This window comes from Acomys russatus, chromosome 1 (genome assembly GCF_903995435.1).
Source record: "Acomys russatus chromosome 1, mAcoRus1.1, whole genome shotgun sequence".
Taxonomy (NCBI): Eukaryota; Metazoa; Chordata; class Mammalia; order Rodentia; family Muridae; genus Acomys; species Acomys russatus.
The window spans coordinates 15,083,266-15,105,036 of NC_067137.1; the positions used below are offsets into that span (position 1 = coordinate 15,083,266).

A 21,771-nucleotide genomic window follows, 5' to 3' on the forward strand; every position below is an offset into this window, starting at 1 on the left:
CTTAAATTGTGTTCTAAACCTAACTGTTTAAGAACATAGATTATTTCTGATGGAGAATTTTTAAACACTGCCTAAACATTTACTATAAAATGAAAGTTAGAAGTGTCATAAAGCACTAATTGTATATTTACATAATAATGCGTTGTTTTCAAGCAGTAAATAGTGTATTTTGTGTTTCAAAGGTTATAAAAGTGTGAGCTGAGTCATCTCAGCATAATTTGAAAATAAAAGGGGAGAGATGAAGTGCAAAGATGAAGGCACAGCCATGGGGAATTGGGGTCTTCTCTGAAGGCAGATACTTCAGTTGCAGCATGGACTGTTAGAGAGAGGGCGTGGAACAAATTGTGGGGGAGGGGTCTATTCCATCTGGTAGAAATTGTGTTTATCTTTACCCCTCCTTGATTTATAGCATCATAAATACAGAGGGTAAATGCTTTAAATACTAAGCTATGGCTGTGAAGAATGCGCCTTCAGGTATAGCCCAGCGCAGCTAATTTTATTGGTTTAAAACATTTAGGACTCTTGGAACTTTCTAATGATAACCAGCACCAATTATTACAGAGGTTCTGTTTGTAAGCATACTTCTTAAAACTCATAAATTCTCAAAATAAAATTAAGATCTTTGTGTAGGATGCTGACTGTGAATTGTATTTCCATTGAGTCATTGCTTTCTTATATATTTTCCTCCTCTACAAATTAATATATACTCTTTCTACCTTAGTAATGTTTATTTCACTCTGTGAATCATTTTTGCTCATGAAGGAGAATTTGTTTTCATCGGTTTAATGATTTTTTTCCCTTTTCATATAGAACATTTGGTAGACTTCTTCCTATTCATAGCTACCAACTATAACCAAATTTCACATTTTGTTCTTTTTCTAGTTAAAAACTGTCATTTTGCTGGGTGGTGGTGACACATGCCTCTAATCCCAGCACTTGGAAGGCAGAGGCAGGTGGATCTCTGAGTTTGAGGCCAGTCTGGTCTACAAAGCGAGTCCAGGACAGCCAAGGCTATACAGAGAAACTCTGTCTAAAAAAAAAAAAACCAAAACCAAAACAAACAAAAAACAAAAAAATAAAACAAAACAAAAACCCAAAAACAAAAACAACCCCTGCCCCCCCCCCCAAAAACCTGTCGCTTTCTTAGCGCTTATATTTTACTTCTTTACACCATTACTAGCAGTTTGGCTTTGGTGGTGACAGGGGAGATATTTTTCATAAAGACACTTGGAGGTGGCTTTGTTAGTTTGTCCAGGCAGTTCTCAACCTTCCTAATGCTGAGACCCTTGAATATTCCTCATGCTCTGGTGGCCTCCCTAACCATAAAATCATTTTCAATGCTATTTCAGTACTGTAATTTTGCTACTGTTATGAATCACAGTGTAAATATTTTTGGAGATAGAGGGTTCCACAGGGCTTTAGAGTCTCCCTAGCTCTTGCTTGCCTGGAACGGGCTGCCTAGACCAGGTTGGCCTTAGCTTCTGAGATCTGCTTGCCTCTCCCTCTGTCTTCTTTCTAGTGCCCTGTTTGCCACCACACCTATTTTTTAAGGCTTATTTATTTTTATGTGTATGGATATTTTGCTTGCATATATGTTTGTGCACTGAATTCATGCCTGGCATCCTGCATGCCAGAAGAAGGTGTCAGGTTCTCTTGGAGTTAAAAGACAGTTGGAAGTCACCATATGGGTGCTAGAAACCAAATTTAGCCCTCTAGAAGAACAAGTGCTCTTAACTACTGGGTTATCTCTCCAGGGCACTTTCCCCCCTTTAAATAAAACTTTTGGTTATTGCTTTTGAACTTAAGAGTTATAATACGCCTGGGCAGTGATGGCACATGCCTTTAATCCCAGCACTTGGGAGGCAGAGACAGGTGGATCTCTGTGAATTCAAGGCCAGCCTAGACTACAGAGCAAGTTCCAGGACAGCCAGAGCTGTTAAACAGAGAAACCCTGTCTCGAAAAACAAAACAAAAACAAAAGAGTTACAATACATAGTATTAGGTTGAATTCACGCAATTTTAACCTTTTTATTGACCCTTAACTTTTCTAATGCCTTAGCAAAGTATCTTCTGCACTGCTCTCAAAACAGACTATACATCTGTAAACTGTAAAATTACTGTGTAACCATTGAGTATTTAAATATCACCATCTTTTAAAAAAAAATTTATTTATTATGTATACAATGTTCTGCCTGCCAGATCTCATTATAGATGATTATGAGTCACCATGTGGTTGCTGGGAATTGAACTTAGGACATCTGGATGACTAACCAGTGCTCTTAACCTCTGAGCCATTTCTCTAGCTCCTCACCATATTATTTTTAACACATGGATGTGTGTGTCTGTGGGGTGAGGGTATATGCATGTGAGTGTGATTCCTCATGGAAGCCTAGAGCTGGTGTTAAGAGTTACAGATGGTTGCGACCCAGCCACCAGATTTGGGTTCTGGGAACCAAACTCAGGTCTCTGTAAGTGCAATATGTATTCCTAGCCATTGATTGTCCCCAACACCTCTTAATTCCTTCATTCTTTCATGTGTGTGCATTTACAGACTTATTATTTTGAGACAAGGTGGCATGTATGTAAGCTGGCCTCACACTCATTATATAGCCAAGGATGACCTTGACCCTGAGCCTCCTACCTGTATCACTCAGGTACTGGGAGTAGAGGTGTACACTAATATATCTGGCTTATAAAAACATTTTTTTTAAAAATCCAGTTTCCTTGCCAGGGCTTTAAGCAGTGTCAGGAACATTTGTAGGTTTAGGGATGAAGACAAGCTGAGGGAATACACTATGTGAAACCTGAGGAAATTATGAGATCATCAGGAATTTACTGGTGTTTGGTAATGTATGCTATTATGAGATAATGATGTGAGAGTAATTAGAGTTTTACATGACAAACTGAAGTTTAGGCTTTTTTCTTTTTTGTAATTGCATGTATAGAGATGATGTTTGCTTGGTGAGAAAATTTGTCACTCTGGTAGCATTTCAGAGGTAATTTATCATCTAAATTTGCCTTCTGTTATTGAACAGAAGTAACAAGTACATAAAAATGGCCCAGAAATATTTTTGTGAGATTTTCCTATGCTCACTAGTTTCTTAAAAGAAAATCTCATTGTAGAATAAATACCATAGTTAAATTTTAACTGTTGAGTGGAATATCAATTGTATATGTGTCTCCAGAGTTAAGTAGACATCTCACTATATTTTATTTACTTTTATAATCACTGCTTCTGTCAGTATCTGTTTCTCCATGTATGAACTGTGTACTGCTTTTACCTACATATTTTATGCAACATTGGCTTTTTCTATGACTAAGTTACCAGGCTCACTCTGAACTCTGTTTCTTCTGCTTAATTTATTGAAGGAGGGGATTTCAGGCAGTTCAGTTGCATCATCTAGTGCCAGTAATTGTGTTGGACATCAACTAGGGCTCAGTTAATATTGCTAATTAAGTGAGTGGCAATGCTTGTCTGTGTCACTTGACTCTTCGTTTATTAGATCATTGTCTTGTCTTAGCTCTTTTGTAGATATGTATATATGCTAGTCTTATACCCTAACTCTGTTAGAAGTGTTTGTCAATAGGAAACCCGCCCCCTCCTTTTCTTTTCTTTTTCTTTTTTTTTTTTTTGAGACAGGTCCTTGACGTGTAGGTCAGAATGGCGTTGAACTCTATTACTAAGTAGCCCAGGCTGGCCTTGAAATCAGGATCCCCCTGCCTGAGCCTCCAGAGTGGTGGTATTAGAGGCGTGTCTTTCCATGCCAACAGGAACATTTTAGTTTCCTGCCTCCTTCCCTTGCCCCTTATTCTCCTTTACAACAGTTTAAAGTGGTGGCCAGTAGATATTTCTAAACATGTGATAGAATTGAAACATGTCAGTAGGTTTGATCTCTTTATCAGGAGACTGATATTATTACAGTCATGCTAGTGTGTACTATAACTGGACTTTCTTTGGACCACCATCTCCCAAATAATGACATGGAGACCTTTCATTAATTATGAAAGCTTGCCCTTAGCTTAGGCTTGTTCCCAGATAGCTCTTACAACTTAACAACCATTTATATTAATCTATGTTCTGCCACGTGGCCTGCTACCACAATCTTAGTCTCAGAACTGTTGCTTTCTCTGTGACTGGCTGCTAAATATTTTCACTTCAGATTTCTTTCCACAGTTCCTCTCTGCCTGATGTCCTGCCTATCCTTTCCTGCCTCAGCTATTGGCAATCAGAAGGTATGGGGGGGGGGGGGAGGAAATATTTACAAAATGTGATACCTGATGCACAAAATAAGATCACCCCAACATCTCCCTTTTAGTCCAATAAAAGGCACTTTCTATAACATCAATAAACTATATACAATAAGAACAATTATGAAAACTATCAGGTAAGAATTACACTCACAGACTCCAGTCCATTTATATTTGGCAGCCTTGGAAAGTACTGCATTATCTCTCTTATCTTGGTGAGCTAAAAGTTCTGAACCCAATTCACTTTAACTTGTATTTATCAACCTAAAAACATCTTTTGGACCTTAAAACATTTTCTTAGATCCTTCACAGCTTCAGCTTTTATGTCTCTCAACCTTTATAAACTTTACATCTCTTTTGTGAGTTTCTTTTCTGAATTTGGTAACAAAGAAAACTGTAAGACTATAACAGTGTTCAACCCCCATCTGAGACCCGAGAAGGATAAATCCTACCAGAAGTGCAGAGTAAGCAGTTTCCAAAACTATAGAAATGACAGAGTCTTCTGGCTGCCTGGATAGTCACCCAAGATTCCTTTGTAACATTGAAGCATCCATCTTTAGCGTACTGGCTTAGACTATCTGACAAGACTTTTCTGCAAAGCACAAGTTATGAAGGATTGGCCTACTGTGTCTTGGCAGAGTTCAGCAGTCAGCTTCTTTCATGTCCTGCTTGCCCACAGCTTGGACAACATGCTGTCAGCAGTTGAAGCAAGGGCAATTTTTTCTCCAGTGACTGGCTTTGCTACATTTGAAGCACACTCCAGATGGAAGGTCTTTTATGCCCATCATCTCTTCATTGAACTAATATGGGGCGCTAGACATGGCTTAACCATCACAAAAAGCGCCTTTTATTATTAAAACATCTTGAATGCCATATTAGTAGATCTCTGAAGTGTTTGAAGACCATCTAGTCATCTATAGTATATCTAAATGGGCACATGTTGTTTGTTTCTAGCTATTTACAACCTGACTAACTTTGAAAGCATCTACTGAAGACCAAATAAAACTTATAACTGTAAGTAACTAAACTAGTACCTAACAAGACCTCAAGTTTGCGTGGCTGACTACTAACTTGCATTTCTTATTTATTCTAAGCAGTTTGTAATAATAGCTTTCAAGGACTAGAACTTTACATATTTAACTGAGTTGCATAGGTACAATACCTAAAACAAGAGTTGAAACACACACGCACACACACAATGTTGTAGCAAAAGTCACCTAAATTTTTTTCTTTTTTTTAAAATTAATTTATTCATATTACATCTCAATGGTTATCCCATCCCTTCTATCCTCCCATTCCTCCCTCCCTCCCTCCCTCCCTGCCTTCCTCCCTCCCTCCCATTTTCCCCTTACTCCCCTCCCCTATGACTGTGACTGAGGGGTACTTCCTCCCCCTGTATGTGCTCATAGGGTATCAAGTGTCTTCTTGGTAGTCTGCTATCCTTCCTCTGAGTGCCACCAGGCCTCCCCATCCAGGGGACGTGGTCAAATATGAGGCATCAGAGTACGTAAGTCACCTAAATTTATATCAGTATATAAAAGTCTATATCAAAATGTAAAATATTTGAGTCTTGTTTCAAAAGAAAATTCAGTAATCTACTCTTAGCTGGGCATGGTAGTGCATGCCTGTAATTCCAGCACTTGGGGAGGCAGAGGCAGGCAGAGCTCTGTGACTTTGAAGCCAGGCTGGTCTACAAAACGAGTCCAAGCCAGCCAAGGCTACACAGAGAAACTGTCTTGAAAAACAAAACCAAAGAAACATGAATTCTACCCTTTTCTCCTATTTTGTATTCTCCCTTTTTCTTTTCGTTCCCTGGTCCCCCTCTTTCCTCCTAACACTAGATAGGAGAGAAAGATAGAGGAAAGAAAAAGGAAGAAATAAATCCCTACATCTAACCTTTATATTTTTTCCCTGAACAAGACCATTAGAACTTGTAACCAACCTCCCCCCACCCCCCCACCCCAAAATGACAAACAACCATTATCCACTGAACAACCAAAAACCACTTTCCCTACCTCTTGGGAATGGGGTGTTAGTCTCTTAAAATTGATTCCTGCTGTCTGCAGGTGACAGCAGCTTTAGGGGGCCCTAAGAAAACTGGGAAAGTGATCAAGTCCTGGGAGAACTTTCTGTAACATTGTTGTATGATGGGAAAGTCTGTTTGGACTACATATCCAAACTGTAACATAAATCTCGATCCATGCCATATGAAAGGATGGCATGATGAGTCCTGAGGACTCTGAAGCCAACAAAGCATAAACATTTGTGCTTCAGACAGTCTCCGAGCTGTTCCCATGTAAAGGGATCAGCATATATGCCACCTTTTTTGTTCTTCTTTTTCTTTTTTTCCTTCATGTCTGTAATCAAGATTTTCATGAGGTCTCCCCAGTCAAACCTAATCTTAATTAACTTTGATGGAATTCACAGCCTTTTTTTCTTCTGTGAAAATAAAGGCATACCCTCTTCCCCAACAGAACACATTTTCTTCCATTCTGAAGTTATCAGGGTTTTTCTAAAGTCCAGGGTTTTTCAGCAGCTGTGCTACTTGTCTCATTGACATTTAAAAAAAAAAAAAAATAAAATAAAATCAGTAGAGCATTATTTAACCACATCTTGGGATTTTCCATATCCTCCTTTTGTTCCATGAGTATTTCCTTTAAAGTCCTGTTAGATCTTTTCCATAATTGCTTGTCCTGTAGGATTGTAAGATATGTCTACAACATGTTCTGTGCCATAATGCCTAAAAGATTGTTGCATTTTACTGGATACGTATGCCAGAACATCATCAGCCTCAATCTGAAAAGGCATTTTCATGATAAGCCATCACCTCTAATAAATGTGCAATCTCAGAATCATCCTTTTAAAATTCAAAGCAAAAGCCCTTTGGACTTCTGAATATGTATCTATGGTATGGTGCACATACTTTACTTTTCCAAACTGTACAAAAATGAAATATAAGCTGTTATATGACATTGCTCTAAAGTGGTATAATTAATCAGAATCTGTATTCTTAACTCAGTATATTGTCCTTCATATACCAACTAATCCTTGACAAAATAAATATAATATCTAATCTGATTATTTTGATTCATAGCATCTGTATAGGCTGCCATTCTTTAATATTGGCACAAGATGGCGCTTTAGGCTTAGATAGGATTCCTCTGAAGATCCTTTATTCTGAATAAAGAGGTTTTCCAATCTCTTTTTCTTTTGCTTCCACTCTAGCATTTAATTTTTCAGTCTGTTCATTCTCTACGTCTGTTTCGTTCTGATCTCTTAAAGAAGATATATAAAATTGAAATCATTACCAAAAATATAATTATTTTTATCCTGACAAAACAAAATTATATGGGATCCATATGCTTTCTGTCATTGTATTTTCCATTTTTTAACATAGAAAATAGTTTATTTTTAATCTCTTAAACTTTCTCCTTCCTTCTGAGACTTCAGTTTATTATGCACATTTACACAACATTTTTACTTATTTTTCTTTCTCCCTTCCTTTGGAGACTTTATATTTCTTTCTCTCTCATTCCTTCAGAGACTTTATCTTTTATATTCAAACTCAGTATTTCTTTCTGTGGCTGTCTATGCTCAGTGTCTTTGCTTTATTTAGCATCTATGCTCCTTTTAAAACATTTTCATCTACTTCTCTTTCTCCTTCAGAGACCTTACTTTTGTGTGCATTTACTTATTTCTCTTTTACAGCTTTATAACTTAATATCTTTTTCTGCATTTAATGTTCTCTACCCTCTTTCCCATCCTTATGTGGCTTAAAGAAAAAACAAAAACCTCCTTAACTCCCCTTAAGGACTTCCCAGGTACTTACTAAGTCTGATACTTCTCAGCTCTCCTCCCCATTTCCACATCTCTGTGGCTAACTTGGCTTTTTTTCACAAGGAAGAGGCGGCTCCACCCCTCAGCTTGGTCTAGCAGGCTGTCCTTGGTGGGGTTTGCATTAGAGCTGCTGTTAGCCATTTTGTGAGAGCCTCGTGCTGTGGGCACTGAACTTTGTATGCTGCATTTTGTTGAAGGCACCAGCTAGCGCTGGGGGCTTAGCTGTGGCTCTGGGAAGTTTCCCAGTTGCCGGGGGTGGGGGAGCATTCCTGAGGCTCTGTTTCCCTTCTCTTTCTCAATGGACATAGCTTTAGGCTTGTCCCAAGTAGATCTTATATATTAAATTAACCTGCGTATATTAATATACATTACCTCTCAGTCTTAGTCCCTGGCACTGTTCTTTGCTCTGTGTCTGGCTGGGGAGTTTTCCATCCCAGATTTCTTCTCAAAGTTTCCTTCTCTGTTCAGATGCTCTTCTTATCCTCTCCTGCCTCAGCTATTTGCCATTCAGCTCTTTATTAAACTAATCAGAAGGTGTTGGAGGGAGTGTTTACAATACACAGTGTACAAAACTATCACCCCAACAGTATACTTGTATTTTGGGGCCAGTTTCAGCATCCATTGTTAGGTGCAGAAAAGCGAGGTACTGGGATAGATTCACCCCTTGCTCCATAGTGCCCTGTTTACTTTATTTGGTTTCTAAACTGTGTTATGGTGTAAGTCAGACCTGCTCCAAATGCAGCCTCAGGTCTGCACTAGTGTGACCTTGCAGTACGCAGTAGAAATGCAGGTTCCCAGACCCTACGCTAGAGCTCATCAGTCAGAAACAGCTGTTTTATTTTAACAAGTGTTCCAGAGTGCCTTTAAAGAGGGGCTGGCGGCCATGATGTGCTAGAGAGAACTGCCTAGTGACCTAGATCAGAGAGCGCAGGTATACCCAGACCTCTCCAGGGAGCAGGCATAGTTATAAGAAGGCCTTCCATCGAGCGGAAGCAGATTATTGAAACCAAACTTCGTTGTGTTCTGCTTTTTACTGTAAATAAACCATAATGTTGACTTTAAGTTCTCCCTTTGTTTGTGTTCAGATTTAAAGTTGAGAAGCTTCAATTAGTCATCTTTTCTAATGCCTTATTTTGGGTTCTTGCGAAAATGAATCGCCTTTATGCCCCACAACTGGACAAAAAACAGTTGGAAAGTGTTTTTTGAGACAGGGTTTCTCTGTGTGTACTTCCAGTGTCCTGGAACTCACTTTATAGACCAGGCTGATCTCAGTCTCAGAGATCCTCCTGCCTCTGCCTCCCAGTGCTGGGATTACAGGTGTGCACCACCACACCTGGCTTCCATTTAGACTTCTACCCTTTGTGGGTGAGAGTGCTGAATGGTTTCTAAGAGTCTTCAGAGAGCATGGGGTGTGTTCTCGTGCTTTGTTTAGTAGCTCTTCTGCAAATGAATAAGCCTGCTTAGGGAGAGAAGATGTGTGCTCCACGTTCAACTTTGTCTGAAAGTCTTAAACATTCATAGATGTTTTGACTTTGGAAGATTTACAGATTTTATAGGCTGAACATCCATAATCCAAAATTCTGAAATCCAAAATGCTCACAGAGTTTCAGGAATTGCATACAGATGATGTTCAACCTATATCCTTTTTTTTTTTTTTTTTTTTCAATTTAACGTTGAAAATAATTTAGAAATAAACTTCTTGGGCTGGGGATATATATATATATATATATCAGTATAGTGTATAAAGTATATAGAAAGCTTCCCTAGTATACCCGAGGCCCTAGGTTGGATCCATAACACTGCAAAAACAAACAAACTTAACTAATTTCTGCTTTGCTTTTTAGATTGTACCCCAATATCCATCCAGTATTGTTTTTACCTTTTTTGTTTTATTTGCTTCTATAGACGAGAAAATGAAAGTTCTACTCAGATATTGAAAACCTATAGCATCTACAAAAACCTTAATGCATCATCTTAACCTTTTAAAAACATAAGTAATTGTCTCTAAAACTACCATTATTTACATATACTTGAACAGAAAATGACTACATGCTGAATTACAAGTTTTTAAAACATCTATAATACTTAAAAGATAGCTTCATGCTGTATCGTTGATCAGATCTAATTTCTCCAATTTTCACAATTTTTAGAGACCGATGCGGTCAATCTCATTCATTTTCCTGGTTTTGGGTAGTTAGAAGACTTTGAGAATATTGATGCTTCTAGTGCAGTAGAGCTTTCTCAAAAGGTTGTTTATTGAAAGATTATTAATATTTAATATTGACTCATTTTAGTGAAATCAGTGGCTACTCCTTAGCTAGCTTTATACTCAAATAACCACACAGAGAGACTAGGATCTATTAGCCTAGAGCACAATGCTGTGCAGTAATTACTCCATCCTAAACCTCCATGCTAGTGTAGTTTCCTCCCACTCCCATTTCCTACTCTATACTTTATACTTGCTTTTTACTCATTCCTCCTGGTGCTTCCTGCTTGCTCTTCTCCTTGTAGCTCCATCCTCCCTTCCTTCTCTTTCTCCTTCCCTCATTCACTGGGATGCCCCACCCTATTCTCTGTTATTGTTCAGCATTGGCTAGTTGGTTTTTATTGGCAATACAGAGAACAAATGGTGACATGTTTACACAAACTTGAGACAGGAGATACAAAGAATAAACATCGCAATGCCATGTCCCATTGAAACCAGAAAGTGGGGTGGAGAAATGAGCATTTGAATGAACAAGGGTAACTGTACACAGTCCACAGGAACATTCCAACAGTTGTTCTACGCTAACTAATGACACTGTAGAAGTTCTACAAACATAAACAACAGAGTCCATCACCTCAATAGCCATGGGACAGCAGATTTGCTTCTTGAGAATCTCTGCCTCTCATTTCACACGACCTCTACTGCCAGGGCATATAGGGAATATTAAGGTATTTCTTGAGCAGCTGCATTTTGTCATATTGCATTACAAAAACCGTCTTCCCAGTAGGTGTGTGCCTTGAGTTTCCTAAGTGATGGTGCATTTATTTCCTTTTTTCATCATCAGAGTTCATTTGTGAGAATGCTGTTCCCTGGGATGCAAACCACTTAATCTCTTGGTGCATTTTTTATTTTTTCTCTTAAAAGTGAATTTTGACTATAACATACAAAAATAGTCTGCAAATTGATAGCCTGGGAACTAGATTTGGTAGATCAGATTGTTTGGCTGTAATAGCTTTTAATGAAAACACTTTAAAAACATATTAGCATGCTTAGGGGCCAACCTTCAAAAGGTGTAGAAGGAATTTAAGGGTAGTTCAAGCTCTTACTTAATCTTCTGTCTCTCAATCACCTGGAGAAACATTTATAGTTATTACATACTTGAATTATTCTAGAGAGACATAATGATGAGTTTGCCTTTTTATATTTTATTTTTTTGAGAAAAGTCAGATGGCTGCAAACTACTCCTCCCTTCTTCTCCTTCCTCCTCTTTTTTATTTTATCTTGTATATAATTCTCTACCATTGTATTTAGATCCATGCATGGTAACAGCCACACAGTATTCTTTGATAGATGTTTTCTTTCTCTCCTCCCCCCATTTCCCCTTTTTTCCTTTTTCATCCCTCCTTCTGTGTCCCACTATGCCCATTTTCAATTAAATAATTCAACTCAGACCAAATTATATTTTGAAATCTTGGCAATCTTTACTTGTAATATGTGTGTGTGAGCTCATGTGAAAGTCAGACTCCACTCTCCACTCAACTGTGGAGAGTGCACCATACATTTTAAGCCTGTGTCTTCCAGGGGAAGGTCAACAAGATTGGCATTACTCTCACAGTGCCATCACTGTTCCCAGAGGCCTTAGTTGAGGCACTTATTTCTCCAGGTCTACTTATACTTTATGACTTGATGGACAATGTATTATACATATAGTCTTACATGTTTTTTAATCTGTCATTTTACATATGTGCCAATATATTTGAAAGAGAATTCTAAAATTGCTTGTTTAAAGAATGTTTGTTTGCAGACTAATAGATATTACCCATTACAGGGGGAAGCTGATTCATACCACTGCATCATAGGAATAAATGCCTGTTTTCCACTGTTTATTATTACTGTTGTTGCTATTGTTAGTTTGAATCAGGATCTTGTTATTTCTTTAGTCTGATCTAGAGCTTGTGTAGTATAGGCTAGCTGGTGCATTGGGACTAAGTCACAATAAAGAGAGAGGGGAAAAAAGGAGCTTTACATAGTTAACTAACTGATGTGTATTTACTAGAGAGTTGTCTGTGTAGCTCAGGCTGGTCTCAAACTTTGAGTCCTCGGTCCTCAGCCTCCTTGCTGAGATGACTGGCGTGTGCCACTGTGCCCAGCTTATGTTACTTTAGCGCCTCTCACACTTAGGCGTCAACATCTTTTTAGTATACTTGAGTCTTTTAGATTTCCTTCTGTCTTGCATGTTCTTTGTTTTTCTATTGTGTTCTTGGTGTTGTTCTATTGATTTGTAGGTATTCTGTGTATATTAATTTAAAAAAAAATAAACTGTGATTTGTGGTATCTGTAGTGTTGATGTTTTTTCAGGAAGTGTCTTATTTTTCAAAATAGTTTTTTAGCAACTTTTTCATTACTGTTTTAAAATTTTAGGTGACATTCATTCGTCTTTTATGGCTTTAAGATGTCTCTTAGGAACAGCAGCCAGTGTTTTCCACTGGCCTCCACACTCATGGACATGTGCACACTAGCACATGCACATACACACACATACGAAAGAAGAAAGAAACTGTAGTTTCCTTTATGGGTTGCCCCTTGCACATGCTAAGCATGTGCTCTGCAAACGAGTTATACACTTAGACCACTTCTCAGTTTTAAAGAATCTTTATTTGATGGGCAGTGGTTGTACACGCCTTTAATCCCAGCACTTGGGAGGCAGAGGCAGGCAGATCTCTGTGAGTTTGAGGCCAGCCTGGTCTACAGAGTGAGTTCTAGGACAGCCAGGGCTACAGAGAAACCCTGTCTCAAAAACCAAACAGCCAAACAAACAAATCTTTATGTGAGTTTTTTTTAGATTGTTCTGTACCAATGTATGACTTTTAAGTGACTGTAGGTCTAAAATGTGTTTTAAATATTTAGAGCTTTTGGTAAGGAGGGGAGACTCAGCAGTTAAGAACACTTACTGTTTTTTGTAGAGGACGTGGTTTTGCTTCCCAGCGCTCACACAATGACTCACAGTTCTCTGTAATCCCAGGTACTAGGGATCCAGTGCCCACTTCTGGTACACATGCGTATATGCAAGCAAGCATTCATGCACATAAAATTAAATTAATATAAAATTTAAATTTTAGAGCTTTTAAGTAATTTTGTTTGTTTAATCTTGCTTCTTTTTATTTCTATGTGAACTTTAGAGTTCTTATGTCTGGCTTTTTAAATTTTCACTAAATTTGCTGGTGGCTTGCAAAACATTTAATATTAATTCAGGAAGAAACAAAATCTTATAATGCTGAGTTTATTTAAGAACATGAAAGGTTTTTATTAGTTCATATCTTTTTTGGGAGCAGTAAGAATACTTATAATCCAAAAAGACAGGAAGGGAAAAAGGAAGGAAAGAAAGAAGGAAGGAAAAAGAAAACAACAGCAACAAAACTTAACACAAATGTGTTTAATGTCTTTAATGAAGTTTTATGGCATTCACCCACATTTCCTCTTTCTAGTTTTTCCACTTATTTCTTCCTTGATTAAATTACTTTTGCCAGCATCTCTAGCACACTGTTAAAGGATAACGCTGAAATGAATATTTTTCTTTTGCTCCCAACATAGTTTCAGTATTCTTAGGTTTTTCTGTTGTGTATATTGTTGGCTTTTGGATTGAGATGGAATCTTTTATTTTCATATCAAAGTAAAATTTTTTATTTTGTATCAATTTTTTTAAAAAAGCCAACAAAAAAAATCTTAAGCTGAAAGAAAAGTTGAGAGGACCATATAAAGAATATGTTATTCCCTGAACTCTAAGGGCTAGTTGCCAGCTATCCTGATAGTCCATTGCCTCCAACTGGTACCTCAGTGTTTATTTCCTACAAACAACTACTATCCTGTGTGACACACAGCATCAACAGCAGAAAGTTGACACTGATGTGTTAGTACTTTCTAATCTTCAGCTTCCATTCTTATTATACTGTCTGTTTCACTAATGTCTCTGCATAGTGCATTTGTAGTTCAGAGTCGTGCATTGTATTTGGTTACTGGTCTCTTTTTAGCCTGGAACACTTTTTTCAGTGGCTTTTATGAATTAACACTTTTGAGGATCACAAGAAAGTGGATGTGAAGGGGCTCTATATTGTTGGGTTTCCTCAGTGTCATCTTTGTCCTTTGTAAGAATGGCATGAGTGCCAGTGATTTGGAGAAGTACCGTAGCACCATGACTGTTAGGCCTGCTTTACATGCACTGCGCATTTCTGTGTAATCATGAACAGGTCTGGGTTCTTCTGTTTGTTTTGTTTTTGTTTTCTGAGACAGGGTTTCTCTATGTAGTCCTGGAATTTTCTATGTAGATCAGGCTGGTCTCAGACTCACTGACATCTGTTTGCCTCTGCCTCCCAAGTGCTAGGATTACAGGTGTGTACCACTGAGGCCTTACTCCCTGTTTTGACTATTTAGTGTGAATTGATAGAACAGGGAAGTGAGTGTGTTGTGTGTAGACAGGCCAGTTGCCAAGCAGTTGAAGTCTCAGGTGCAGTATAGACTTCATGAAGCACATCTGATGTATCATCCAGGATCCATGACATGTCAGAAATTCAGAAGTAGCCAAAGAATATAGAGGATGTAGTTTGCAAATTATGTTACTATTACTTTGCTTACACTGATTTGGTTCATTGTTTTTATTAACTCTGTTTTTTAAAATGTGTATACATTTCCCTGTCAAAACAATTGGTTGCTTGGCAGTATGGGTTGAGCTACCATTTTCTTGTGATCTGCTTTTATCAGCTCGAAGCGCATGTACCTATTCTATTTATGTTATTTTAGAATATATATGTGTATATATTCTATATGTTACTTAATGTATATTTAAATAGATAGGCACACATACACACATATATATTTATTTTAAGCATTCTAGGATCTTTGAGGCATGAACAAATACTGTGGATTTTTCAGTGCCTTTTCCTCTGTTTATCTAAATTTGAAGGCCTGTTTCAGTATACAGTTACATTATTGTCAATCTTTTAATTACCTTAATAAGGAAAAGGTCCTTTTAGTTAAAATAAAAAATTTAAGACGTTTTTGAAATGAAAATAAATATATCATAATACCTATTTATAATTTGAAGGTTATGAGAACTCTAGCAAATTGGATTTTGTGTTCATTACGGTACTAAATAAGTAGAATTGAGGTTTTTTATTAATTAAATAGAACTAAGCTTAATGGTTTAGTCACTAAACCGTAGTTGGACAATTCACAGAATTCCTTAGGGGTGTTCCAGAGTCATTCTTTTTTTAATGGGAAGCAGTGCACATAAATAAATAGCATTGCTGTCTATCTCTGGGCTGGTGTGGTGGAGATGGGTGAGAAGCAGCATGTGCAAATAGTACGTTGTGGTTACCTCTGACACTCCTTCCTGCCTGTATGAAGATTTCCAATTGCTTGGATATGCTAACGTTCCAACACTCTCAGTTCTTTCAGGAGAGATAGCAGCTCCTGAAAGCTGCTCTTCACTGCCCTGTCCACTGAAGCTGACGTTGCTTGCCCTTTGTCTCAGGCTGAAATGCTGCATTCAGTATGCGAGACCCAGCAGCTCATTGTCTTTTCCCTTGTTCTCTATCATTTCCCTCACACGCTACAACTCCTTACAGGAGATGAGAAAAGAGAACTATTTACTGTTTGTAGGGTAAGTCTAGGATTACGTTAATGTCAAGAAACTTAAATTTTCATATATGAATACAAGAGATCTTGATAATATCCACACCCATTCCCTCCTTTCAGCTTCCCCCGCCCCTGTTCTTCCCATAGGCCATGTATATGGGTCATCACTTAAGCTGGGTGACCCACCAGTGTCCACCGCACTCCCCAAGGAGAGTGACTCTGTCTTCCTCACTAGCCATTAGTTGCCTTTATCTCCCCGGCGAAGGGTGGGGCATGGGTCCTTCCTTGTTATTTTCATGCTGGAATGTTTAACTCTCTGGATCTTAATAATGAAACCCAACCTGGAAGAGTTTGTAAGAATTCTGGTCATTTTACTTTTCTGCGTTCATTCTTTATAAAAGTAAAACCTTCCAAGGTATACCTTGGACAAACTGCTTGTCAGCTTTGTATCCTGTTTGTGTTTTCTAGGCCCTGAGGAGCGATAGGTGGCTGTAAGGCCCCTCATCTGAAATAAACTGCACATAGGTCTCCTGTGGATATTTTTTCAAATTAAGACTTTTCCTCCTTTAGTTTGCATTGTGACAGATTTGAAAAGGCATGCTGTTGATTGTCTGCTGTCTTAAAAGCTCTTTTTAAATGTAGCTGTTTTGAACTTAGTTCTCCCTTTCTCTCCCTTACAGGCTCAGATTGCCTTCCTTCAAGGGGAGAGGAAAGGTCAAGAAAATTTGAAGAAAGATCTTGTGAGGAGGATCAAAATGCTGGAGTATGCCCTGAAGCAGGAAAGGTGAGTCAGTAAGATCCCACTGCCCTCACTGCCGGCGCTATTCTTACAGGAAAGGTAAAATCCCACTGCCCTCACTGCCGGCGCTATTCTTACAGGAAAGGTGAGTCAGTAAGATCCCACTGCCCTCACTGCCGGCGTCACTCTTACATCATGTTCTAAAATCATGTCTTAGTGCCATGTGCTCTTGGACCCAAGTGTTGAATGAACATTTTTATATGATTGCAATGTTAATCTTACTATGAATAAGGTAATTTCCATGGGGTAAAACATTTCAGCCACACTTCTTCACACTCTTCTTCTTATATGAGCTAATGCTCTTCTTAGACCTAGACCACCATCCATTCCTCTCTGTCCCGCCCATTTAGGTTTGTGTGCGTTGAGGTCAGGTGTCCTGCAGCTCTAACCTCACACTCACTGGCCTCGAACTCTTCATCCTTCTGCTTCTTCACGCCCAAGTGCTATGACCCAGTTCATCTCATGCTTGTTTGTTTTTCTTCTCATGGTTCTGGGAATTGAGCCCAGGGTCCTATGCATGCAGTGCAGGCACTCTACCATTGAGCTATATGCCTAGCACTCAACCATTTATTTATAGAATAAAACTATATTTTAATTTGTAAAAGAAATTTCTATGATGCTTGTTCCTTTTTTATAATGCAGTATTCACTTTGATATAGTTTCTTTAAAGATTGCTCTTTTCATAAGCTTTATTTATGTATTTTTGGTATTTTATTCCTTTGTCCTTTTGTAAGATGTCCTTATCGCTCCAGGAGGAAAGCTCGCCTTCCTATTCTGTTAGTGTTACATTTGGATCATAAATAAAGTAGGTCACCTGTGAGTTTTTTGAAAATTATCATGTGGATTAAGTTTCTTTAATGGCTAGTCTTTGGATTTTTTTGTCAGCAGACTGAAGCAGTTCATTATTTTCAGTAGTCTGAACATCTGATAACCTGATAGTAGAATTCTCTGTTTTGCTAATTTTTTTGCCTCATTTTTCATAGTCATTTGCTTTTTTGTTGTTGTTTTTGAAGTTGGAAAATAGACTGTTTCTAAAAACTACTATAAAATAATATAATATAAAATAATCTTAAGTGTTGATAAATTGATAGTTAAGAGATTTCACCCATGGGGCAAAATAAGTGGTTGAGTGTAAGCTACATTAGAGAAATGGAAAGAAAAACCTTTTTAAAAATGTATAATTTGCAAATACTTGAGATCTCAAACTGTCTCCATCATAGGCTTCCCCAGAGGTGGGCAGATGAGGACAGCAATAGAAGCACTATTCGAATAGGTGCTATGCGTGGCCTAGCTTACTTTCTGTTGCTGTGATTAAAAACCTACCAAAACCAACTTGGTTGGGGGGAGGCTTTATTTCATCTTAGAACTCCCAGGTCACAGCCCATCACTAAAGGACTTCAGGGCAAGAACTCAAGGCAGGAACTAAAGCAGAAATTGTGGATGAACTCTGCTTTACTGCCTTGCTTCATTTGCTTGCTTTTTTCTTTTTCTCTTTCTTTCTTTCTTTCTTTTCTTTTCATTCGCTTGCTTTTTTCCTTTTTCCTTTTTAAATATTTATTTTTATGTGTATGAGCATTTTCCATGCGTGTGTATTTGTGCATCACATGTGTGCCTGGTACCTGCAGAGGCCAGAAGAGGATATTGGATCTCCTGGAACTGGATTTTCAGACATATTTTAAGACTGTTAATATTTAATATTGATTTATTACCTTAATAAATCAGTGGTTACTCCTTAATCAGCTTTATACCCAAATAACCATACAGAGAGACTAGTATTTGTTTAATTAGCCTAGAGTGCAATGCTGACAGTAATTACTCCATCCTAAACCTCCATGCTACTATAGCTTTCTCCCATTCAGATTGTCCAGGTTATACTTGCTTTTTACTCATATCCTTGGTCCAGCTCATTCTTCCTGGTATCTCCCGGTCCTCTCCAGGTGCATCCTCCTGTCCTTCCTGCCCTTTTTCCTCCCCTCATTGGACCAGAACATCCCACCCTATTGTCTGTATTGTTCAGTATTGGCTAGTTGGCTTTTGGCAATACAGAGAATGAATGGTGACATGTTTACACAAACTTGAGACAGGAGATACTTAGAATAAGCATCACAATGCAATGTTTGGATTGAAACCAGATAGTGGGGTACAGAAACCAGCGTTTGAGTGAACAAGGGTAAACTGTGCACAGTCCTCAAGAACTATCAACACAGACACCTGTGAGTTGCCACGTGGGTGCTGGGAATTGACCCCAGGCAGGGCCTTTGGAAAAGCAGCCAGTAATCTTAAGTGAGCCTTCTTCCTGGCTCCTTCACTTGCTTTCCTATACAACTCAGGACCATCTGCTCAGGGGTAGCAGTGCCCACAACTGGGCTGTTGGAGGCAATGCTTTACTTGTGGTTTCCTCTTCCCCAGATAACTGGAGTGTGTGTCAAGTTAACAAAAACTAACCAGCACAGTGTCCAGACCCAGAGGTTTAAAACTAAGTAATTGCTATGGAGTTATTGCAATAAGTAATTGCTCCTGTCCTCGCTACCATTTACCATAGTAGCATGTGTTATCTGTAAGGCAGCAGAACAGAAACACAACAACACAAAAGTAACCAGAAACGTCCATGTGTGCATATGCTCGCACGTGTGTGCGTGTACACATGCATGTGTGTGTCTAGGCTTACAGAAGCACACTGAGGTGCTCAGTGCTGTGGTAGAAACACGTACATGATAAATAGGGGGTCAGAAGAAGGAAGCAGCTGTGCTACCATCCGCAAATGCCTTGAGCAGCATCGTGCTCAAGTCAGGCACGTGTAGAAAGTGGAGAGAACACATTGAAACCAAGCAGCTTGCTCAGTAATTTGTAATTGAATGTGTGAAGAATGTCTATTGTGTGCATTAGTTGTATTTGATGACCAGAAATGGACAAGTGCTACAAGATTGTGGAGTCTACTTAAGGAGTTCAACTTTAATCTTAAATGTGGTAGAAAACAAGGAAAAAATTTCAAAATGTTTATATCAAATAATCTTGAACTTTGAGCTGGAGGGATGGCTCAGAAGTTAAGAACTGCTGCTCTTCCAAAGGTCCTGAGTTCAATTCCCAGCAACCACATGGTGGCTCACAACCATCTATAATGCGATCTGGTGCCCTCTTCTGGCAGGCAGGTGTACATGCAGATAATAATAAATAAATCTTTAAAAAAAAATCATCTTGAACTAATTGGAGAGTTGCCAGAATTGTTTTATACTCTTTACCCAGATTTAACAATTTACACATTTATCTTTGCTTAATTTTGCTGTCTATGATCCTGCTTTCCCCCCTAAGTTATTTTCTTAACTCTCCCTAACCAGTTTAATGTATTTGTGTTTGTGTGTGTGTTTTAAAACAAAACTTTATATTGTATAATTTTGTTACTTGTTCAGATATCCTGTTAGTGATCGTCATAATGAGCCATCCCCCACTTCCAATCTGGGATCATACTGCCAGGGAAAAGGTTTTAAGCATAAAATACATTTTAGAAGTATCTCCCTGGGAATAGTACTGGAAAGATCTCCTTCTCAGGGCAAGAAAAGTATAATAAGAGGAGATCCAAGATGGCGGCGAGCAGTGTGGACTGCGTTTGGAGGCTCCAGTGAACAATTCAGGAAATTGCACAGATTTCTGAGCCAGGAACACCGAGGTCCGAACATCACGGCAGCAGGAGTGCTCCACGGTTCGGAGGGACCAGGGTGCGGAGGACCTGCGTGCCCCTGCACACGGGAGGAGCGTGGTTTTTCTCTGATCGGAGCGGCAGCGGTAGAGGCGGCAGCACCAGCGGCACCAGCAGCGGCGGCTGAGGTTTGCAGCTCATAGCCTTCCGGTGGAGGCGATTGGTGTGGTGGCTGGTGGGAATTGCTGCGGGAGAGGGGACTCGGGGCAGGATTTGGGTCGCGTGGAGCCTTTGGACCCAGATTGGACTCGGCGGACAGTTCGGCCCCAGAGTCCCGGGTATTGGCCCGGCCCAGCAAACAATTCTGCCTGAGGCACTAACTCAGCGTGGCCATAGCTCCCCTGCTGTGGCACAGGCTTAGTTGAGCACGCTGCTCCACACTAGGCACTACCTCAGCTCAGCGGCAGCTCCCCTGCGGTGACACAGTCTGGGCGGAGCACTTGGTTTCACCACAGGCGCTAACTCAGAGCAGCCGCAGTTCTCCTGCTGTGGCGCAGGCTTGGTGACGTGCTCGGTTCCATCCTAGGCACCACCTCAGCTCAGCGGCAGCTCCCCTGCGGGGACACAGTGCGGGCGGAGCACTTGTTCCACCACTGGCGCTAACTCAGAGCAGCCGCAGTTCTCCTGCTGTGGCGCAGGCTTGGTGACGTGCTCGGTTCCATCCTAGGCACCACCTCAGCTCAGCGGCAGCTCCCCTGCGGGGACACAGTGCGGGCGGAGCACTTGTTCCACCACTGGCGCTAACTCAGAGCAGCCGCAGTTCTCCTGCTGTGGCGCAGGCTTGGTGACGTGCTCGGTTCCATCCTAGGCACCACCTCAGCTCAGCGGCAGCTCCCCTGCGGGGACACAGTGCGGGCGGAGCACTTGTTCCACCACTGGCGCTAACTCAGAGCAGCCGCAGTTCTCCTGCTGTGGCGCAGGCTTGGTGACGTGCTCGGTTCCATCCTAGGCACCACCTCAGCTCAGCGGCAGCTCCCCTGCGGGGACACAGTGCGGGCGGAGCACTTGTTCCACCACTGGCGCTAACTCAGAGCAGCCGCAGTTCTCCTGCTGTGGCACAGGCTGGACAGAGCTCTCGGTTCCACCAGCTCTAAGACTCTGGTTGGACACAGTGTACAGTTTGAATCCAGAATTCCTGGCTGAGATTGGTGGTCAGTTCGGGCCCTGAGTCAATAACTGACCACAGCACGCACTTTGGGCCAAAAGGCCCTAGTGGAGCTTGGTGCGTAGTCCCAGCCCAAAAATTCTGGCTGGGCCCTGTGTGCATTTTGGGCCCAAAATCCCTAGCTGAGCTTGGCAGACGGTTCTGGCCCTGAGAATCTAGCTGAGTTCTGCCCGTGGTTCGGTCCCAGTGCT

General features: G+C 40.0%; 1 protein-coding gene across 1 annotated transcript in view; it reads left to right on the plus strand.

The window, feature by feature from the left end:
• The window catches only part of Strn (striatin), a 92,325-nt gene that overhangs the window by 25,355 nt on the left and 45,199 nt on the right, over positions 1-21,771 (plus strand). Inside the window, exon 2 of the mRNA XM_051166615.1 lies at positions 16,603-16,706. Coding sequence (XP_051022572.1) covers positions 16,603-16,706 — 104 coding nt within the window. The remainder of the gene's footprint in view (positions 1-16,602; positions 16,707-21,771) is intronic.